Below are 23,906 nucleotides of genomic sequence, written 5' to 3'. Positions count from 1 at the left end.
CATGGGTTTATAGGGTACATTTTTTGCCTATGTATGTACATATGTATATGAATGTAGCTAAATCCTCGTCCACGCATGACGAATAGCTGACTCGTGCGCAACGGTGTGCCCGATTGGAGCTATGGTATGCACTCGATGCCTGCATTTGGGGTGCGATGTCCAATATTTGTATTTACGGTATTCTGATGGTATGGTGTACTTACAGAGAATGCGGCTGCCACCAGCAATCACTTAGCCGGGCCAACAAGCTTTGAGTCAGTCTTCGTCGCACTTTTGAAAACAACAGTCGCATTTTAGCATATGAAACGCACATATTGTTTTTTCTTTGCTTTCCTATTACATGGTAGGTCTTTGCCACAAACGGGCTAAATTCTGTGTGCGTGTATAAGTGTAGGTGATGGAAGATTCTCGGAATTTTAATGGTGCTCTGACTTTTTACGGCACCAACGAGGTGCTGTTCGAAAATTTGCTGATGGCAATAAAGGGTTGGTGATTTCGACCAGTGCGTTATGTCTGATGATTACATCTATTCATTAATTTTTTTTTGTATGTGCACGTGCGCATAGATATATAAAATGTGACAATATAACGGTTTTGCATTTGAAATTTTGGTAGCGTATTGCAATCAGTGAATTATAAAAGTTTCAAATGTTATGGAAAGTGAAAACCAGACTATGTTCCAGCATAAACAATCAGAAGATAAATCCGCCAGAGTACTGTTCAACACATAAACAGAGGTATAGAAAAATCTATTAGACCCTTTTGGTTTGACGGAAAATGTTGTTTTATCCTAAAAACCATTTTTCATACTCTGAGACTGCATACAGTGTATATGAATGAAACTTTGTAAAAGAATTAAAGGACTTACATACATGTGTACATATACAACAAACAGCTTGTAAAACCAAAGTGGACAACACCCTTTTATCGGTGGATTTAAGCGCGAAAAAAATTCTGCATTTGTATATATGTACACATGTGGATGTGTGCGCAAAGTATATAGTATTGGCAGTCTAGTATAGTAAGTCTTACACATAAGACTCCAGCGTTGTTGAAAAGGCTAATACCTTTTAATTTTTGATCAATGCCCCGTTGAATCTTGACTGAGGATTTCAACGGATAGAGTTGTTGACAAACCCAACGTTTACTTACCCAATTAAAGAAGACAGAACCCGCCATATTCTGATGGTATAAACAGGTCAGTTAATATAGAGCCACCTTTAGCCATCGCCAGAAAACCTGACATTATACTCAATGATGCCCAGATTAATTTTTTTAGTTTGATCGGTGTTTTGTTTGATTCAGCACATTTCGCCTTGCTCGTTCCTTTTTCCCAAATGTGGTGAAAAAGTCGAACATATGGAACAACAAAAACTAATATATGCCCATCCTCGTCTGTATGTAACCCAATAAGCACAAATACACACGCTCATGAAAAAAGTTAGAATATGGAAAAGTTGTTAGCTACTTCTTTTTGTCTTCTTCTGTTGCAATTTGTGAACTTTTAATAGATATTTATACACATGTACACAATATAACGTATGTATAGTAGCATCAAACCAGTCAGGAAGAATATAGTTAGAATTTCCAAAATGAAAACGTAAAAGATGAGTTGTTTAGAAAATATAGGACAATGCATTACTTATTTTATTATATTTTTATAAATGTATTTGTGTAGTAGACTATTTCTTTTTTATTTTTAACTAAAACCATCCACTTGATCCATAAAAAGTTATAAAATATTGGAAAAGACATATGTTAGTTATTTTATAACGGAATTTTGTAGGGCTTCACCATGGAAAACGACAGTCTGAGTCAGCCTGATTTGTTTTGTGGTTATTACTTAAGGAGTAGTTCGTACAGTAGTTTATAACTAGTAGATTTTACTGCATGGTATAATTATATATTATGTACCATATGTACATATATTTCCCGATTAGTATGTTTTTAGGTTTTGTTATGATTACATACTATTTACTTGTACATCCTTGTTCACTATGTATCTACTCAAATGTGCATGCGTGCTTATTAATTTTGCTTTAGTCATGTTCCTCTATTTCGCTTGTTTGATTCTTTTTGCGTTCTTGTAAAATGTGGTGTTTATTGATTAATTTCGTCGCTGCTGTTCCGCTGTTCGTTTTTTGATGCACCAACGACATTGTTCGCAACCATAGCTTGCCGACAGTACGCTAAAACGACAGCAGCTAGGAGTAGACAAATTGTTTGTCCTTCCACAAAATAGCAACAAAATATGTACATATACGTACACACATCATAAAAAGTGACGGAAAATTCGAAAGGAAACCAAATACTTATTTGCGAGATGTACAATATCAGGTTCAGGGTGCCCATTCGATTGAGGAATCAATCTTCATTATCTGACTAGTAATGTTTAGGTGTGTATCAATAGGTGTATGTATACATCCGCGTAATTCATTACAACTTGCGCAATATTTCAGCAAAACATAAAAATAACGCTGTTGTATATTTTCTTGAGAGCTTTCACAAGAAATTCTCTTCATGTTTTCTCTATTTACTCTTAAAAAGAATATTAATCAAGTTGGCACATATGAATGTACATATATACTCGTATATGAAAGAATAACTCTCTATTATTTTTCATTGACTTTTTCGGCATTCTTCATTCTTGTTGTTTACTACTGGAACTTAATGCAATCATTAAAAATTGATAGCATATTAGAAACATGCGTAAAGTAAACAAAAGATTCAGACGTCTCTATAAATGGGGTTTAACGAAAAGTCTTCTAACTATTTTCTACTGAAGGAGAGATTTATTCTCTTAAATTTGTACCATTTACACACATACATATGTAGATAATTTTAAGTCCTAAAGGCACAAACAGTAGCCGACGCAAAACCTTGTCCCGAATCAGCTGATACGACCTATCTTATGAGAGCGCAATGTAAATGATCAGTCACCACCGCTTCTGCCGTCCGCTTCAACAGACCGTAGTGAGCTGAGAGAGCAATCTCTCGCAACGCAAGGTTGCCAAACTCGATATTTTGTAGTAATAATAAAATGAGCTTGAATATATTTGAAATATTCTTAAAATAACTTAAAATCACAGTCGAATACACTTATTTATAAATAGGTAAACTATTTTTAATAGTTGGATTTTAGTTTTGAGCTTTTACATTGGGGCCGTCCATAAATTACGTCATCGATTTTTTCAGATTTTAGACCCCCCTATAATCATCCTATCGTCATTTCTTAAAGACACCGTCTTTGACTTTACCGTCATCCGCAGACCAACCCCCGCCGAAACATGATAGCTGTATTAAATTTTCCAAGCGTTACAAAGTAGCGAACCCACAAAATATACCTGCAGTTTCAATAAAATGTTGTTGCGCATCGTTTTTGTGGAAAAATATGTATATACTTTTTTCCGCGCCAAAAACCATTTTAAAAACCTCTTGGTTTTGAGGCCACGTCTTAAGTTTTCTATTTATATTGTACCATATATTCTTATTTGACAGTAATACAAGTATGTCATTACAGCCAATCGCAATTGTAAACCTAAAAATGGCGTAGAAATTACTAATCTAAAACAGCTATCAGCTACGATATTTACTTTATTCTTAAATTCTATCGCTGTTGTTCCACTGATTCCGTATTTTAAGGCCAAATAATTTTATCATTTGAATTCGAAATGGAAGTATGTGACTCAATTCACATTTTTGATTACATTTCTGCCATCCGGAAGAAATCATTTTAATATTTTATAACCTTTAATATGTGAATCGCGCATGTAATTTAAATTCTTTTCAATATTAACATATTTTGTATTTTTTTTTCCAGAAAGAACTTTTACATTTTGAATATGCGCAAAAAACCATTTCTAATCAAAACTTTGAAAACCTACTTGACTTCTCCAAAGTCAATGGATTTAAACGGGAACGTCACGGAACTGATATAATGGGAGTGAATAGAGTATAAAATAGTACAATGGTCAATTTTACTACGAAAACAACAACTTCTAGTTGGCAGAGTTTCTCTTTTGTTTACCATTGCAAGCAAACAAAAGACCATACAAGAAAATTGAAGCAAGCAAACATTGTGCGAATAGCATCAAATGGAAAGCCCAACAGACAAAACGAACAGTGATGGATCCGTGATACAAGTGAGGGGTACATAATGGCAGGTAGAGGTGCATTTTATGGTCGGAGGAAATAGGCAAGCAAAGTACTCGTATCCAACTCAAGAATGTAAACGTCATACATACACGAAGCAGCGCGAAAAGGAAGTACTTAATGCTAGGGTTAGTGCAATGACTTTCAGTTCAAAAGACAAAACTACCAAAATAAGATAATATAAACACAGGACTGATTACACTTAAATGTAAGAGAATAAACGAAAATTTCAGACAAATTTGAAAATTCGTTCAAAAACAGTGCTCAGATTAATTATCGCCTAGCTTCCACGGGGATCAGTTGAAAAATCTAATATTCAGAGTAGGAAAATATGTTTATGCTAGCACCGCAAACATTCACACCACAGGCGCTGATCAAAAAATTTAGTAGTATATGTAAGTGAGACACAGGGCCACCACTATGAACTTCCCAACTACGCTCCAAAGACAAAGTTTGAATAAGGAATACCCAGAGCCACAGGCTTCCAATATGAGGTATCCGGCCAGGGCACCGTCACCGCAGCAACAAGCATATTCCTCTGGCTATGGCAATTTTGGCGATCCGGCACGTTTCAATGTTTCACCCCAAGCAATGCACCAGCAACATTACTCAGCTGAGCAGCTACAGTATCACCAACAACAACAACATCTTCAATATAATAACATTTTTAACAGTAGGCTAATTAGTGATGGCACCAATAATAATGTGTCCAGTGGACCAGTTTCGAGTATTTACAGTAATCGAGCACGGTACTTGCCTTATGCGTATAGTTTACCGCAGCATTCAATGCGGGGCATGTATACACCAGCTGGACAGCAATTGATACCATCCAGCGTTTTGCATTACCCGCCCCGTAGTGATGCCTATCAACCAAACACAATGGCATTGCAGCAGCAGCGTTCTGTATTGACACAACAATATTCTTCGGCGCTACACACCCAACCGCAACTTCAACCACATTTACGGCAACAGCAGCAACCGTCATCGCAAGCTCAGCTGTCACATCACCAAACCTCATTTGGAGCCAATGAATCGCAAATGCCACAATATGCTGATGCCCTCAATACAACACAGCCAACTTACAAACAAGTAACAGGACCAACGCCGCATTTGTTGATGCATTTAAATGGCAGTAGGTCCCCACCTGCAACGCCAATATCTCCACCATCTCCAGCTGCCACGCAGACCGCACGAAGCGAGTCTAGGCCGCCGTCAGCTGATTGCAATACTTATTTACAGTTAAAAAACCGGTACCGGCAGTCCCTCAGTTCGCCCATCCACGCTCACACATTATCCAACGAAGAATTGCTTTCAGCAAATATGTCAAAATCTCAACAGAGCGCACCACCCTCCCAGCGATTGCCTAGTTTGAAAATTCAATCTACATCCTGCACATCTTCCGAATTGACAACAATGAGTGAAGACGCACAAGCTAGCCCACGAGATTGCCATGAGGATAAGCATCTTCAAACTAGTACGTCACATTCTGTCAGCAATAATAACGGGACAGTCACACCTCGACAAACGGCTAGTAGAGAATGTTTGACCACTTCACCGCCATTAATAAGCGCCACTGGCACGGATAGTGGTATCAGCATCAGCAGCGGCAGTACTCGCGCCCGCAGCGATAGCACACAAAGTACGCCAGTCTACAACGGGGAATATCCAATGTCGGTGGGCTCATCTTCGGGAGTGTCATACCAATGCGCGGATATAAAGGATTTCGAAGATTTTAGCAAAGAAAAGGAAGAAAATGCAGCCTATGCGCCTCCCAACGAAAATGAATTTTTAAAATGCAATCATGAAATCGTTGAAGGTGACATTAATATGAGAAATTCAGTGCCCGGTGGAAAAGATGAGAAAAACTCAACCAATACGAAAGAGCAAGCCATAGATCGAGAGCTTATGAATGATAGAAACGTGTTTGGGGAAACGAAACTATGTGGTGAGTAATTATATAAAACACTTATGCACTTATTGCAGACTAATCTTGAGGAAGGAGCTATCATTTATTCGATGACGAGATTTCGATCCGTCTCGTTTGTGACGCCGCGTCGCTTACCACTTGAAGTTTTGCTGATATATCTGAATATTTATGTGATAACAGGCAGATGTCGTCAGCCTAGTCCAGATCTTCCATGCGACCATTCAAACCCCAGGAAATACTTCTGTTTACCGCGCAGGCTTGTTGCATTACAAGGTCAAGTACTAAGTTAAATAAGAGTGGTTATAAAACACAGCCTTCTCTTACACTAGCTTGAACTTCGACGCTATTACTCAAAGAATTTTCGTGCTTCACACGGCATGCAGCGTCCGAGTACAACTCTTTTATGAAAGACATTTTTTTTACTGGCTCTCCTTTGCATGCAACTGCTTGCCAAATTGCGTCATGTTTTAGAGTATCGAATGCTGTGTCAAAATCGTTGAAGAAGAGATAAAGAGGCGCGCACCACTCCACCGACTACTCGACAATTACAATAAAGGTTTATATTATCAACACATGAGCAATGAACGCGGACGAAAGCCAGCTTGTTTTCTTTGTAGCCCCTGCACAAGCGAGTTGGATAATTGGTTGTGAATTACATGCGCTATGATTTTGATTACCATCATAAGCAGGGTGATACCTATCCAGTTTTTTGCCCTCGGATAGATTACCTTTCCTCAGGAGAAGTAATATCTCCTTCTTAAAGCTCAGATGATATTTTCCCCGAGTTCCAAGCGTTTTTAAGTAAGGGTAGCAGAATCCGAGCACTTATCTTGGGGCCAGCTTTAAGTAGTTCCGGGTTCATGTTGTCCGATCCGGGAGCTTTATTTCATTATTAACTTTATTTTAGCGATATAATCGAGTTGATATGTTATAGTGGAAATGTCACGTCTTGTAGTGTGTCATTGGCAGTCGCAGAATGGGCTGCGACTCTGGCGTTGGAAGGTACTTTTTGTAGTACTCCTACGAAATGTAAATTTACTTGTCCTTGTTAACTTCCCATTTTCATCTTTAAGCAGCTTAGTGGTTTGGAAGCCGGTGCTCTTTAGATGTGTTACCGAGCGATGAAAATCCAACACTTTCGTTTATTCACTATGTAGCTGACGTGCTCCTCTGCTGCATTAAGTAATACTTGTTTTATCTTATGCCATTCGTCTGCAGGTGCGTGTCCTGAAGTAAAGGCAGTGCCTAGAGAATCCGTGAATCTAGAGTAAGTTGCTACGTTCTTTAGTTTTTCATCATCGAACTACTTTTGCGCTTTTTGGTTAGATTTTTTACCGCATGTCCATAAGGGAGTTACGCCATTTTCGACCACCATGGTAATATGTTCGATCTGGTTTTCGGTAGCTCGATCGGGCGACGTCCACGTTGTCATGTGGATGCGCTTTTGATTAAATAATGTACCACCAATAAAAAGATTATAGTTAGAACAACAATCAGTGAACATCTATCCACCCTTAGTAAGCGTTACCAAGCCATACCGACCAATCGTTCTTTCGAGACCCGAATTACATTGGACAACTTTGGCGTTCATGTCGCACATTAGGATAACTATGTCACCTCTGTTGATGTCATTTAAAATGTTCGAAAGACTGCTGAAGAATGCCCTTTTGTCATCAAATCTGAGTGCGCTGGCCATTCTATAAGAGCCGCTACAGCTGACGTGGATTGGAAGAATCCTATGCCATATTCTCTTCCTTGATTGAAATGGTTACCAGAAAAAAGAAGTCTCTCGGCCAGGCCGAGAATTTGATAGCGTTGGAATTCTTTGCATAGTTCCGACAGTTTGGTTGGCTTTAGTAGTGAGTGCACATTCCATGTTCCTCTTAATATGAATTCATAATAATAAAATGCCAATAATATCAAACGTTATAACATGATGTTGACCAACTTTTTTTCCTGGAAAATGATGAAATCGACGTGCACGATCATTATTTCTAATAAGACAGTGCGCCGCCTCAAGTTTCACGTCTAAACATGACACATTAAGATCGCGCGATTAACGCCTCTTAATATTATTTTCTCTGGGGGTATGTTAAATCAAAGGTTTACCCCAATCAACCAGCAACGCTTGAGGAGCTCGAAGACAATATTCAGCGCACTATAGCCGAACTTTTGCACCAGGTCATCGAAAGTTGGCGAAAACGGGTGGAGATATGCAAACGGAGCCATTGTGACTATTTGGCCGACATTTTTTTTAAATCAAAAATGGCATAAAATTATCAGCATATCAAAAAAAGGGAACCCATTTTGTCAAAATTTAAGTGCTTTATTTCATTTTAACATCACATCGTTCTTGTTGGTAGACCCTTTACCAATGAAGATATCTGAAAACTTTATACAAATATACTGATATGTGGCAGATTTGAACCACGGACCATGGTCGACATGAACATACTTTTACAAATTAAGTGATAAAATTTCTTGAAATAATAGTTTTTTTCACCTAACGGTTGTTTGTATCACCGAAAAATAATCGAGTTGGAAACAGGGTTATATACTCTATACAAGTATGTATAAATGATCAGCATGATAAGACGAGTTGAAATCCGAGTGACTGTCTGTCTGTCCGTCCGTCCATCTGTGCAAGCGACAACTTGAGTAAAAATTATGATGTCTTAATGAAACTTGGTAAATTGCCATAACTAAGGCGCAAATTAAAATACAAAACTGTAATTCGGTACAACGAATCGCAATAACAAGGGGAGCCTGTGGTTTGAAAATTTTAAAAAGAGGTCGTGGCACCGCCCTCTAATAGGTTTAATGTGTATATCTCCCAAACTATTGAAGCTATATAACCCAAATTTTAACACCTCTTTCGTCAGCGTGAAAATACGTGAAATCCGATATATAACCACGCCCACTCTCCATAAAACGGTTCTGTTAATTACTATTAAAACTGCCATAAATCAATAACGAAAAGCGTCAGAGACATTAAATTTTAGATGCAGGATGGCACAAGAAGAGCAAGTGTCAAAATTGGACAATGGGTGTGGCACTGCATGCATTTAAGTGAAATCACATATCTCCGGACTTACTCCACCAATTTGGTATCTACGAGTATTCTGACATTCCCATGGGCGAAATCGGATTACAACCACGCCTACCCCCCATATAACACAACTTTAAATTCCAGAGATATTTTCACTTTTCAGTAGACAAATCAAGCACCAACTAATATATCGGGATAAAAACTGGCACGAATATTGCATTTATGATCATCTGAGCCATCTCAGGTCTAAAAATTGTAAAAAGCGTACGTTTTGCACATCAACTCAATATATTACATTTATTTCGGTTACGTTTATGTCAGATATACATATATCATTTGAGGAAAACTTTAATATAATTTTCGCTGACGGGAAGTAAAATATAGTTATAAAACTAACTGAGTCTATGATCTATTATATAACTTAATAAAATACCAAATTTGATCGTAATCATTCACGATTTCATCGAATAATGAATGTTGAATTCTTTCGCAACATTTTTATACTCTTGCAGCATGTTGCTACAGAGTATAATAGTTTTGTCCACCTAACGGTTGTTTGTATCACCTAAAACTAATCGAGATAGATATGTATATATAAATGATCAAGATGACGAGACGAGTTGAAATCCGGATGTCTGTCTGTTCGTTGGTCTGTTTGTGCAAGCTGTAACTTGAATAAAAATTAAGATATTCTAATGACCTACAAGTGTTCGTTGGCAAAAAAAGTGAGGACGAGTTCGTAGCTGGGCCAAATCAGACCACTGCCACGCCCACAAAACGCCATTAAACGAAAATCTGTAAAGTGCCATAACTAAGTATAAGAGATATAAAACTGTAATTAGGCAAAGGAGATAAGAGTAGCAACAAGCACTTGTGGGCTAAAATTTTTGAAAATATGGGCGTGACCTACTCGACCCATATCGACCAAATTTGTTTTTATTTCAGTGCAAAAAATGGGCGATATCGGACTACAATCTCGCCTACTCCCGTATAACACAGTTTTAAATTTCATCTGATTCTTTTTGAATGCATCGGGATAAAACTTTGCACAAATAGTTCCTTTGAGGTGGGCCACCTTAGTACCAAAAATATAACATATTATTTAGACCAAGTTCGTTCATTACAGATATATTATATATTCACCAAAGGCCAGGAGCCTGTATTAGTGATTGAATTAGCCATGCCACTTCCAATGTATTGCCGTAATTTGAAAAGCTAAGTTAAGTTCTGATGTAACCGAACATTTTATACTCTCGCCAAGTCGAATGGTATACTCGTTTGAGAAAAAAAATATTAATACTCACTGACCGACATATTCGGCTTAAAACTGGTTAGAATAACAAAAAGCATTATAAGTAGTATATGCAAGTTGAGGTTAGTACTAACCCGATTTTATCAGTTTTTGCCAATATCACATACTACTAATATGCCACGAACTAATAAAATGCTCCCACTGTTTCATTAAGGTACCTCACATACCATTACCAATCATATGGAGTAAAGTCAGACAAATATTCGAAAATTCTGATATTAATTACATGAGGGCTAGGTAAAATCTTCACCCGATTTCATTCATTGGATACCTTGTTATAAGTCAAAAAAGCTCTCTCATTTTCATTGAGATAACTCACATATAGGCCGATATATGCGGTATAAAGTCACCCGGAAGTTCAAAAATCTTTATATGAGGTATGTAAGGGCTATAGGAAGTATTGATCCGATTCAACCCATTTCTAACACAAAATCATGCTATTATAGCGAGTTTCATTCATTTATTTTATTATATGAATTTCAATTATATATCTTACATATTGACCGATATTTTCAGTAAAAAGTTAACTATAGGCACTGGGGTCCACATATTCAATACCTATTGGCTTAAACAGTTTTGGTTCGATTTAGACAATTTTTGGTCTGAAGGTTGCGTACTTTAAACGCATTAGTCATGCAAAGGTTTACCCCGATACCGTCATTGTTGCTTGATTTGCATAGTGGAAAGTGAAAGGATCAGATGGAATTTAAAATGGTGTTATCTGAAAGAAAGGCGTGGCTGTAATCCGATTTTTGCACTATAACGTAGAAATATGAGAAAAATCGGTTAAGCAGATCCCAAGATATGGGTTTTCAACTAAAAGTGGACGGTTCCACGCCATACTATCTCAGAGATATAATTTAACATCTCTGGCGTGTTTATTGCTTGATTTATCGCGCTTTTAGTAGCTTTTAACAGTACCGTTATATGGTCAAGGAGCGGGGTTGTCACCCGATTTCACCCATTTTCACACTGTCGACAGGTGCTAAAAACATTTGTTTTCAGTAACATTAAACATTTGTTTTAGCGGCTTAGGAGATATGCATATTAAACCTATTATGGGGCGGGACCATGCCCACTTAAAAAAAAAAATTTTATCTGCAGATTACCCTCCCTAATGTAATCCTGTAAACCAAATAACAGTCTTGTATCTTAGTGTGGAGCTTACGTATGGCAATTTATTTGTTTTTGATTAATGACTTTTGGGGCGTGGCAGTGGTCCGATTACGCTCATCTGCAATACCAACCGTCTTACGGTTCCAAGAAACATGTGTACCAAGTTTCATATAATTTTCACTCAAGTTACAGCTTGTACAGACAGACGTACAGACAGTCACCCGGATTTCAACTCGTCTCTTCATCCTGATCATTTATGTATATATAACCCTATATCTAATTCGATTAGTTTTAGGTGATACAAACAACCGTTAGATGAACAAAACTATTATACTCTGTAGCAACAGGTTGCGAGAGAATAAAAATTGGTTGGGATTACTAAACTAGTTCATGAGATAAGTTTCAAATGGTGCAGAAGGTAAAAGTATGCGCATATTAAGTATACGCACTGTAGACTAATAAACTGGACTAAATAAGTCAATGCTACTAGGTTGTAATGCAAATAGAGTTATCACATAAAATTGATTATTTAACAACAGTCAATATTTCTCAAGTAAATATATGTTTAGTTCTTTTCATTAATTATTTACATTGTGTGATGATGACTTAATAAAAATTACAATGCATTTACATCTACTTGTAGTCCAATATTTTGCCCACCTCTTTTAAGAAGCTTTTCCATATCAAAAAAACACCATATAAATATACCAGTTATTGTTACTAATTCGTTATAATTCGGTACAGTGCAGTTTTATACAAATTACCATAAATGTTGGGCACTGTTAAATCAAGTAGTATTTAGAAGCTCTGCACTGACGACTTTAGTATTTGAGTATACATTGAAAAATTTACTGGAAATTAAACAGATTCGTATTAAAAAAATTTGGATTACCTAAAACTCGTCTAGAAATTTACAAATTTAAATATTGGGTATAAAGTACGTCGATATATTAAATAAAAAAGTCTTGCAAATGGATATTTTATAAAAAAATATCAATTCTATATTTTTTTATTATTTACTTTCAAAATAAAAACAATTTTTGTTCATCCAATACTTCTTTTTCATTTGAAAACTAAAAGAGTTTCTACGAGTTAGCGATGTTACCTGCCGTTTAACATTTACATAGTAGCTTTGCTGATCGTTTCCAGTGTGTTAATCGATAAACAGCTTTGAACTCTGCGGCGGACAGTTTTAATGTATAGATAATATGTATGTATATACAAGTATATATTTGGATATGTGTAGAAATTGCAATGTGATATTGACAATATGACAGGTGATGTGCGAGAGACCCAAATGCGACCCTCGCAATGGCGGCGATTTGGCTTAGTGTCATCATGCCATGTAAATGAACTTATAGGAACTTCTTGTTGGAAATTTTTCCACACAAAGGTGCAGCTTGTCAAACTCGTAGTGGAGTCAATATATTGAAACGGAACAAAATGCTGTGTTGGTGGATACGTACGGCGACAAAATCGATGGCAGTAAAGTGTAGAGACAAAAATATGAAAGGAACGGCATTTGTTAAAAGCATTTTGCAACAGAGTCTTACACTGCAATAATTTTGTTGCCGCAGCGTGGTTCGCTCTTTTAATATTCATATGTATGTAAATATTACAGATTTCAGCGTTAGCATTGAATTTCTTTCGCCCACATTTATTACATATTTTCACATATGTACAGGTTGGTTGTAAAGTTTCTCACCAAGAAATAGCACTACTATCTCCAAATGTTTTTTTCTCAAGTTGATACATCTGCCATGAGAGCCATTATTTCTTTGTTTACAAGGCATTTGAAGTTGACGTTTCAGAGTATTATTTTAATACGGAAAACATCGAATATCGCGCAGTGATTAGATTATTTGTTTTGAAAGGTTTAAAAGCGTATTTATGAACAATTGTTAGAAGAGTAAAAAGAGTCCTCACCTTCAAAACGCACTGTTAAATTTAGGGCTGGTGAATTTAAACGTGGCGTACTAGGCTTGGAGGCGACGAAGGTCAACCAAAAACCAGATGCAATTTTGACTAAGCGTGAAATTGCTAATCTCAGACGAACGAGTACTTCATATTTTACATGGAGAATTACATATGAAAAAGCTGTTTGGATATTTAGTGCCGCACACGTTAACAATTCAACAAAAATTAATAAACTAAACATAATTGGGAGCGTTTTAAAGCTGGTATTTCAACTTCAAAGCAGGTGAAGTCTCAACGATCAGCAAAGAAGGTTATGGCATCAGTTTTTTGTGCTGCATCTACAGAAAGGTAAAACAATCAACTCTGAATATTATTGCAGCCATTTGGATCAGATGGATGAAAAACTTCGTGAGAAAAGACCTGGACCAGCACAAAAAAATTAATTTTCGTATTTTGCAGAGCTTCCGGAAAGTCATTATAGGGATGGCACAAAATTATTGGAGGATCATTGGAATAAGTGTATTGAAGTTAAGGGAGATTATATCGTATAAAAAATATATTTCGTACCAAAAACAGTATTTCTTTTTCATTTCGAGCGCAGAAACTTTTCAACCAACCTGTATATGTACCTAAGTATATGAGAGTGAAGTCTTAGCAAAAAGAAAAACTGTTTCTTTGGCGGCAAAAGCTCTTGGTTTACTGACCAAAGCATTGACCACTATCGTCGAATGTTCATTTTTATTAATTTTACTTATGGTGCCTCAATCTTTAATCACTAGAATGTCTAAGTCTATGCGTTCAGATAAGTTTGTATACATATTGTAAGTTAACGAAAAAGTCACAGTGAATCATTCGACCCGCTCACTTGGTGGCTGTAATAGCAACATTCTTGGTGTTGGTGATAATGATGTCCTGTCATAAAACAAGATAGGTATAATTGTCTACCACCCACCAACACCCTGACTGGCTAAAGGAACCCAGTCAACACGAACCAAGTGGCATTACGTCTACGCTGTGGAGAATCATTTTAAACGATTGTTTGCCTTCACTGAATAAGTACAAATCCCGATAGACATATATATACACACATACGCATGAATCCAACTAAATAGGCATTCATTTGCACAAACATTTATTCATTTAACAGAGATGTTGCCACCGACGCCACTTCGCTTGCTCTGACTCTTGCAGCAACTGCTGTGAGAGTTAATCAATATTTGCAAAACGTTGATGCTTGAACTTTCATGTGCACAAGCATACTTTATTTAAGTACAATAACATACATATATATATGGTTTTCGACGATGAGTTAATCAGAAGAATTGGATTTATCTAAAACCAAACTACCAGTCGGAGGGGCGTGTGTCCGTTCGTTTGACTCTATTTCTATTTTGGAAAAACTTTGTAAAATAGGTAAAAGGGACCTGAACGATCGTAATCTTCAATTTTACTTTTTTATATAAAATATATACCTTTATATATATAGAAAAACCCTCCTAACATAAGCCACTATGTTGCTTAAAATTGTGAGAACAACCATTATACACCGGTTTCCCCGTTTCATTACTATAACTTTGTGTGGTAAACAAATATCTATATCTTAAAATTCTAAAGAAAGTAATATAAAATATATATTTTATATTTTATTGATTTACAACGTCATTTTTTTCAGTGAGCGAACCGTATTTTCAGCGTGGCAGTGTGTGTACCATTTCGACACTCAAGGGAGGGTGTATTAATGCAGGTTTTATTTTTTTGCTTGATTCAAGTGCATTTCAACATTGAGATATATCTACAAACTACACATTTACTTTACAGTGTAAAGTCCCGCCTATAAAGCTCTTTTCTAAGTGTAACGTAGGCGCTCTTATATTTGTTCTCTCTTAATGTTTCTTATATACTCATTATCCCATGCAATATAAGGAAGGTTAGTGGGGAAATCTATAAGAAGATGGTAATGAAATAAACAACACTGGGACACGCTTTGCGCAACAAGTTAGGTAGTGCTCTTCTTAGGCTCAATGGAAATTTTCTGTGACGAATGAGTAATAAAAAGAAAGATGAGAAAACGATTCTATGGGTATTTTATATACATATATACATTACAATTACAGTACAACTTTGAAAAGCCTTATTCGCACTCCATGCTTTTGGACAAATTAAATATATACGACTCACAATTTGTAGGATAATTTGCCATATGCCCAATACAACGTTCCATGCAAATTTTTTGCTTCCAATAATGTCTCGTATTCGTTTAAAACGGTATTAAAATGAAGTTTTTCATGTTATTTTTGTAATAAAGTTTCGACTACATTCGAATTTTTCTCTTCCTGCTTGTTTTATTTAATTATGTATGGGTAAACTTTAATTCTAACCGTTGCCAAGTAATGAAATGTTTGGCAGAAAGCAGCTTATGAAAATCTCTACAATGTTGGTAATATACTTATGTATAATTATAAGAATACTATGTTAGGGACCACTTAATTTCAGTCTTCATATTGATACCATGGTTTTGAGGGCAAAAGGTGTTCTTAGTTTTGTTATAAGGAAATTGGAGATCTAAATATTAATAAAACTTTCCGATAAGATTTCAGGTTAAGCTGACCTACATACACTAGTCGTTTAAAACTTATAAATCAAGCTATAATTTTTAGTCGTTTTGAGTTCTTTTATTTTGTTTGAAGATAAATTTAATATTCTAGCTCGCTTTTGAGACAGTTTAAACCCTTTTTGTTTAAATCTTGCAGAACAAATTTGAATCTAAACGAACCTCTTTGCTGCATATGCCATGACTTTAATTCTAATTCTTACACATTTCATGTATCTGACTTACTCATCAAATTTAAAAAGACTATATTGCTTTCTATAAATAAATAAAATCGTAACAATTTATTAGACGTACTTTTAAATGTTAGCTGTTGAAATTTTTGTTTCTGTAGCTAAGCAGTTTTAGATCTAGACGCTTAAAACACGCTCGACCCTTTTAAGCATGCCCGCGGTTGGCGGGAGGAGGAACTACAAAAATTTTTACCATTTATTCCTTGCATAGCTAGTTTTTTTATAAATAATAATATTTGCGTCCCGCGGCTAATACATATAATATATATAAAATGCCTTTAAATCCGTATCACCTGAACCATACGAGTTTACTGTATACTGTATTAATAAAGCAATATTTTGGTGCAATCTTTACAGATGGTAAAGCAGAAGAATTAGATAATTCGACCACACTTTTGGTATCGACAAAATCTTTTCAAATTGAGTCAGCAGAAACTCAAAATAATGGAGAGGAGCCGTCAGATGCCACTCGCACAAAAAAAGCTTTTCATGAGCTAGCTTTAAATGCACAGGAGGTAAGAGTTCAAAATTTTTATATATGGTAAACATACATACAAAGGACATAAGATATTTATTATTGAAAACAAAATATATTTTGTACGAAATGTGAAAAAAAATTTTTGGCAGATCATACATTTCTGTTTGTAAAACAAATTAGAAAATTTGGAAATCGAAAAAAGTTATTTTGGCAAATTTGTTGAAAAATTTCAAAATGTAACATTTAAAAAGCGAAAACCGACAAATTGGGGTTTTCTGGTTACCACCACCAACAAGAATGCGTAAAATCATTTGAAATTAGATATTGAAATGCACACCACAAAGGAAAACAATGCGGGCTAATATTGCAAAATATTATGTTATATTAGTTGAGAGGGTCGAAAATTGATAACCTATGGAAATGTTCCGAACAAATGCATTACAGTGCCTTTGTAGGCTTTATAGGCTATATCCTCGCATGATATACTCGTATAATGTCTTGATATTTATAATATGTATAGAAACATCGTTTTAGCATTTAACTTTGAGAGGAAAATTTATGCTTGAGTATATTTTGCAAGCTGGAAAAAACGAAGAACGTATCGAACGGGAAGTAGACGGGATCGTTCAAAGCCAAATATGAAAGCTCATTGTCACCAGACGGTGTTTGTTGTTGTTTCTTTTTCATTTACGTCCTTTACAAGGGCAGTGAGTATAGGTAAAAAGCGGCGTGAAATTTCGACCGAACACATTCAAGTAGGTAATGGCGTGTGGAGTTTGTAAAAGAACGCAAGGCACTTGAAAAAATATTTAAAAAAATATGTACGTGCACATAAATGAGCAGATGAGAGAATAAATTTGGATGCACAGGTTAAAAAAGCCCATTACAGGCTGTAGGACAAATCGAAAGAAACATTTCAAACGGTAGTAAATTAATTTGGTGATTGAGTTTTTAAATTTTATATTGCAAAATGAGCTGATACATACTATGTAGATATTATACTTTTATACTTCTATTCCCGACTGCTATAGTGTTGTTTAATCGGATGTTATGTATGTAGATATCTTATGGTCCTTGAGTGAGTCATTTTTGTTGGAAAGCGGCTTCATTGCAGCACAGTCGGATTGAGATCTACTAAAGGACCTTGAACAGGGTATATTAGGTTTGCCACGAAGTTTGCAACACCCCGAAGGAAAAGTCCGATACCTTATAAAATATATAAATCTATATATGTATTTGTATATACATGTATGTATATAAATAATCAGCATAATGAGCTGGGTCGATTTGGCTATCTCAGTTTGCGGTCCTTCTGTCTGGCTGTACATATAAAAACTAGTCCTTCAGTTTTTGAGATATCGATCTGAAATTTTGCACACGTTCTTTTCTCTCCCTATGGAGCTGATCATTTGTTGGAACCGCCGATATCGGGACTCTATAACATATAGCTGCCATACAAACTGGAAACATTTATTTTTTGACGAGGTCTTTTCACGAAATTTGGCATTAGGTATTGTTCAAAGTAACAATACAATCTCCGTAGAAATTGTTGAGATAGGGTCACTATAGTATTTAGCTGCCATACAAACTAACCGATCAAAACCACTGTCCTGTAAGGAATATTTTGTATTGTTGATGGGTATTACAACTTCCGTACAACTAAGTTAACGTTTTTTTCTAATGTTTTTTTTTTAATTATTCACAATTGCATCAAAATGTGATAGCCTCAGTATCATTTTAACGAGATAGCGACTTCAGCGTTTCAAGCGACAACTACATCAATTGTACTTTAGTGATTCATTAATTTGAAATCAGCTTCTTTGTCAGTAAAATTCCTGATTTTCAATTAAGATTACAAAGTTTTGTGAAATTCGAAATCTAAAATAGTTTTAATTCTTGAAGAATATTATGCACTGTGCTCAAATGCTTTTATAATTTTATTACTAGCTCTACAGAAATCTTCGTATATGTTGGTCTAAAAATTTCTGTTTACCCCAATGTACAATAGTAATATTATCTACCACTTCACTTTCAGGCAGCTCCCCGAAATATAGAAATTAAAAGTGACTCTAAAGAATGTAAGGAGCATTCTATCCACCAACACCAAACTCAGAAGCAACAGAGGGAAAATCTTCACGCTACAGGAGAAATTAGAGAGGGCAAAGCTTTGAGTAACAATAACAAACGGACCCCGTCACCAACAACGCCACAAAGTCATCCACATTTGGGGCCTACAGCGTTTCAAGAACATGAGTTATCATCTCCACCCGTGCCACCAGCTCCACCGCAAAATTCACCCATCGATTATTGTCGAACAACCAGTATCTCAAACATGAGTGCATTTGCTTATGTATCACCATCAACGACGCAATTAAAAGCTCCGACGTCAGCGGCTGCTGCAGCGGCAGCGGCTGCAGTTGCGGCGGCGGCCGCAGCAGCTGCTGCGTCAATACGCACGAACAAAAATCGCATTATGGAATGTGACCTCATACCAAGCAGAAAATCGAAACGGAAATCGAACCCCATTTCGGGAAAGTGGCAAAAAGACAATGTGGGAGGCGAAGCGAGCGACAGTACGAGGGAGAAGAGGGTAGGTATGCTCAGGGCTTCTCTGATTACACTAGTTTTGCGACTGTGATGTTAGCGGCTGTTTCTAGCTAATTTTGGGTTGCTGAAACCCAACATGACAGTAGAAACTTCCTAACATGTAGTATTTACTAAAATGAAAAAATATCTGTAAGTGATGGAATATTTTTATCTCAAATTCGGGCTTTTGAATAAGAATTCTAAACTTAGCTCAACAACAAAGTTTTGTTATACAACGCGGTAATGAAGCCGCTTTTGATATATGGTATTCAGCTGCAAGTAGAACCTTGAGCTTGTCTAGTTTTAATTAGATTTAAGATTTAATTACTTATTGTTAGGCTTTGAACAAGCTGATTCATTAAATAAAGATATATAATATTAACACAAACAAATCGTAATCAGGACACCTCTTAGCACATCAGTCGGAATTTTTTCCTTTAGATGTGTTGAGTGGTGTTATTTATAAAAGGCATCGTAATATTTGAATTTATCGAAAACACGGATTTTGGGTCTCAGTTTTGCCTTATAGGCTTTATTATATAATTTATTTATTTTATTCTGCACACATAGCGCTATTATAAGATGTATTCTCCTAGTTTTATTGGTTGTGAATTTTTGTATTTTTTATACGCATTTTCTTATTGGTCTGAAATCAAGAGCTCAAAATAATGATGCTTACTTAGAATTATTTGTAATATTTTTTAAAGCTATTTTTATCAATATTTGATTATTTGAAAATGTTAATATCAGTTTGAGGCACATAATATTTAGAATTTGATTTACTAAGGCCAATATTTATTCTAAGCAAAATAAATTTACAGATTTTAGTATTTACTATCATATTTGTCATTAAACAGGATATGACTCCTCTGCCTGGATTCCAACAAGCCTTTGGTTCCACTGAAATCGGTCGATTTTTCGAGACATTTCTATTGAGTCCGCCGGACTGTCAGAGCTTCAATGACAACTACGAGCCTTTAGATGTCGAGGAACCATGGCAACCAGTTCACCAACATCAGCAACAACAGCAATACCAATCACAAATTAAACAGGATCAGGAACCACATGAACTTAATCAGTTACAACAATACAAGCAACAACAGCAGCAACAACAACAACAATATGCACAACAAGAGTATATTAATCGGAGATATGCAGATAATAATTACCAATCGCTTCATCAACGACTGTATCCCCACTATCCACATCCGCCACTACATCCCTCTCACCCGTACCACCGAGGGCAGTCGTACCCATTCCCCATCAGTGCTAACAGTAATCACCGCGATGTGTGGATGTACGGCCGCCACGCCCTCAATCCTTATGTGATGCCTTTGGAATATGGTGCTGCCAGATCGGCAAGCAGCTCGCCCTCGTCGCCTTATCAAATGCCTTTCAATTTGAGATCAGGTTACGGCTCCGCATACGATGGGAGAGGTTACAGTTATGGGCGTATGAATGGTAGTTACAGTGGAATACGATGTAACGGTTATTAAAATAAATTGGTATCGTATGTTTTATGTGAGGAAAAAATCGTTAAAAATAATTACAGAGAAATTAAAAATTAAAAATATATAAAGTCAAGTGATAAGTTAGTTCTTCATGCATATGTACATAGGATCACTGAAATGATCAGGTGAAAAGTTAATACAAATATGTGCCTTTTCGGACAAAATTCTGGAACGTCGTCTTCAGTTCAAAATAACAGTATGCAAACAATTTGATCAAAATTAGAAAAAAATTAAAGTGTATATACATATGTGGAGATATTACACGAAAAATGCAATTGAATTTGCTTTTAATCTCTAAAGTATACAAAAATATCAAAATAAACCAAAATTAAAATAGTACAACTGAGAAAAAATACTAGTAAAGAATATTGATTACGAAATTTATTTAAACGAGTGCAAAATTTTTTAATAAGCTTCGAGTAAACAAAAGGAGGGAATATTGATACTTACGTACATATTATATATAATTTTGGAAATGGAAATATATTCCATTTCAGGATAGAAAACGAATTGAAAAAACAAATTTTATATCATTTGAAAATGTCCGTCTGTTGTTAACAATAAATAAATAATATTTGACGAGCGAAAACGTATAAAGTCGCCATTTCTTTGAAGGTTACTTCACAAATGAAGGGTTACAGACATGAATATGCACATTTATTAAACAAAATTTAAACATTATACTACATACTTATTAGCATTAGAAGTAAAACTAAATAAAAAAAACTTTGTCTGTAGGGCTTACATTAAAAACAGGAGGAAACTGGAGCAAAAGTCAAAAGTAAAAAATTTCAGCAGCAAAATAAAATAAATTTTTAACTTAAGTAAACTCATATGATCATGAATGTGCCATTTAAATATTTAATTATCGAACAATATTATACTCCAACTTCTCTAGACAATTGAAAGTAGTAAAATTTATGTGAATTTAAGTGTAAATGAAGGACATGCAGTTTCATATGTATGCGTTTGCATGTACATCAATGACAAACGGAAAATTTAAAACGAAAATTGTTACAAAGAAAAGAATTTATATATATATATATGCGTATATGTACCATATGTATGATTGTATTTATTTGAGTTTATTACTTTTTGTAATATTAATTGCATAAGATTTAAACGAATTTTTTAAAATATAAATATATTTTTAACTTATCTACTTACTCATACATTTGCAACTATTCATTCTTTTAGTTTTCTTGAAAAAAAAATCATGTTTTAGTGGAAAAAAACTGTTTTTCGCCCTAAATCTTGTGTTTTCATCCATGTAAAATCTGTCAAACGAAATCAAATTGATACCCAGTTTGCTATGAAAACTAAGAAAGAAGTAAAAGAAGTTTCCATACAGGAACTTGATTTTGATTGTTCAGTTTATATAACAGCTATATGTTATAGTGGTTCGATATTGGAAATTTTTAAAATATTATACTGTTTCTTTGAATAATAATCCATGCCAAAGTTATATGCTTTAGTGGTCCGATATCGACGATTCCGACAAATTACCAGTTTTTTGGAGAGAAAAGGTCGCGTGAAAAATTTCAGATTGATATCTCAAAAATGCAGGTATATAGTTCATGTATATGGAGACAGACGTTGATCATTTATATATATTGATCATTTATTTATATATATACGTTTCCTTCTGAGTGTTATAAACTTAATATACCTTGCTCAAGGTATACAAATCTGATTCCGCATATCGTAATTTTCTTAGTGCCCTTTCACTGCGCATCGACTATGGGGTTGATGCGTTTCAAAACAAAATGCAATGGCAGAAATATTTCAGATGCCTTATAGAACATTATACTCGTACTTTGTTCATAATGGAAAACAATGCGAATATGTGATTCACATCCAAATCACGACCGATATGTCCATACGTAAAGGGTATTCTTGCGTTCATAACCTTCGCCTTGGTGCTCATATGAGAGGTTCTGGAGTTTAGAAGACCATTTACGAATGATTGGAATGCCTGGCACAGGATCACACTATTCAAGCCCTATGAGAAACAATTTGTTTTTGATCAAAAAATTATGTTTCATTAACAGACGAATTTCTTTATACAAGTTGGCTGCAGAAAACGTAGAAATTGTAATTTTTCTGAAAAAATTCTTGATGCACGATGTTTATTTTATTAATAAATTAATTCGTTTTCATTTCTTTTGTACTAATTTTTGAATTTAAGTGAGAATTTGACGTCAAGTTGCCGCTTTATTCAGGAATACCGTGACGGCGTTAACGCTGCGCGGTAAAAAACGCGCTGATCAACTATTTCATTTAGCTATGCCAGTTAGGAATTATTACTAAAAGACATTTTGTAGCAACACGTCGTTAATACATGCATCCGAAGCAAAACCATTTACACGAGCATTAAGTAAGTCATGTCACGGAATATTGTCTAGCAAAATGTCTTTAAAGAAAGGGTTGGACATAACACATTAAAAAAATAATTAAATTAAAATATTTTTATTTTGTAATCCAGAAAATCTGAATTAAATCTGGTTAAATGAGTCTGAGCTCCAACACACCATCCCACACATTCCACAACAAAACATCCCGCATGATTATGCCACGCACCAAGCCAACAACCACGATCACACCACACCAAAGGAAGCAAAAGGTAACGACGAGCAACCCCAACGCTCTCTTGCGCAACGTCATCGAATTCATACACACGATATGCACGACCCCCTTGCCATTCGTAACAATCCATCTTACTGGTTTTTAATCTAATCTAATTGATTTTGGTTTTAAACAAAATTGTGAACTCCATTTTCGGAAATAAAGGTGTGCCACTTGAAGTGAAATTTAAACAAAAATTGCAGACAGTTCAATTTTTTAATAAAAGTGTTAAAAGGTGACGTGTAAGTTAAAACAACCGGAGCGATACGTCTTTGACGCAGTTCTGAGTAAAAAAACCCATTCCACATCTTTAAATAACGGTGCCCATTAACAGTTACTGTTACACCGTTTTCTTCAAAGAAGTATGGCCCGACAACACACCTTGATGAAAC

The 23,906-nt window shown here is 35.5% G+C and overlaps 1 protein-coding gene across 2 annotated transcripts; it reads left to right on the top strand.

Moving 5' to 3' along the window:
• The first annotated feature begins 251 nt into the window (after nt 1-251).
• On the top strand, nt 252-22,055 carry LOC106619205 (transcription initiation factor TFIID subunit 12). Of its 2 annotated transcripts, none has more exons than XM_014237209.3 (5): nt 252-737; nt 3,821-6,097; nt 16,672-16,829; nt 18,828-19,382; nt 20,236-22,055. In XM_014237209.3, exons 2-5 carry the CDS (start codon nt 4,573-4,575, stop codon nt 20,872-20,874), a joined length of 2,877 nt encoding a protein of 958 aa, XP_014092684.2. In that variant the 5' UTR covers nt 252-737; nt 3,821-4,572; the 3' UTR covers nt 20,875-22,055. The 2 variants fall into 2 exon arrangements, with proteins under 2 accessions (XP_014092684.2, XP_036216297.2); XM_036360404.2 differs by having other exon boundaries at nt 262-343.
• The last annotated feature ends 1,851 nt before the right edge of the window (nt 22,056-23,906 follow it).

This window comes from Bactrocera oleae, chromosome 6, assembly GCF_042242935.1.
Source record: "Bactrocera oleae isolate idBacOlea1 chromosome 6, idBacOlea1, whole genome shotgun sequence".
NCBI lineage: Eukaryota > Metazoa > Arthropoda > Insecta > Diptera > Tephritidae > Bactrocera > Bactrocera oleae.
Note: the sequence above shows the minus strand (reverse complement) of the source record. Positions and strands in the feature narration are given on the sequence as shown.

What these genes read in the sequence shown, in the direction of transcription:
- LOC106619205 (XM_014237209.3), top strand. Translation starts at nt 4,573, where the DNA reads ATGAACTTCCCAACTACGCTCCAAAGACAAAGTTTGAATAAGGAATAC. An exon ending in TAGCTTTAAATGCACAGGAG is followed by an intron (nt 16,830 to 18,827) that starts GTAAGAGTTCAA and finishes CTTCACTTTCAG; the next exon opens with GCAGCTCCCCGAAATATAGA. An exon ending in ACAGTACGAGGGAGAAGAGG is followed by an intron (nt 19,383 to 20,235) that starts GTAGGTATGCTC and finishes GTCATTAAACAG; the next exon opens with GATATGACTCCTCTGCCTGG.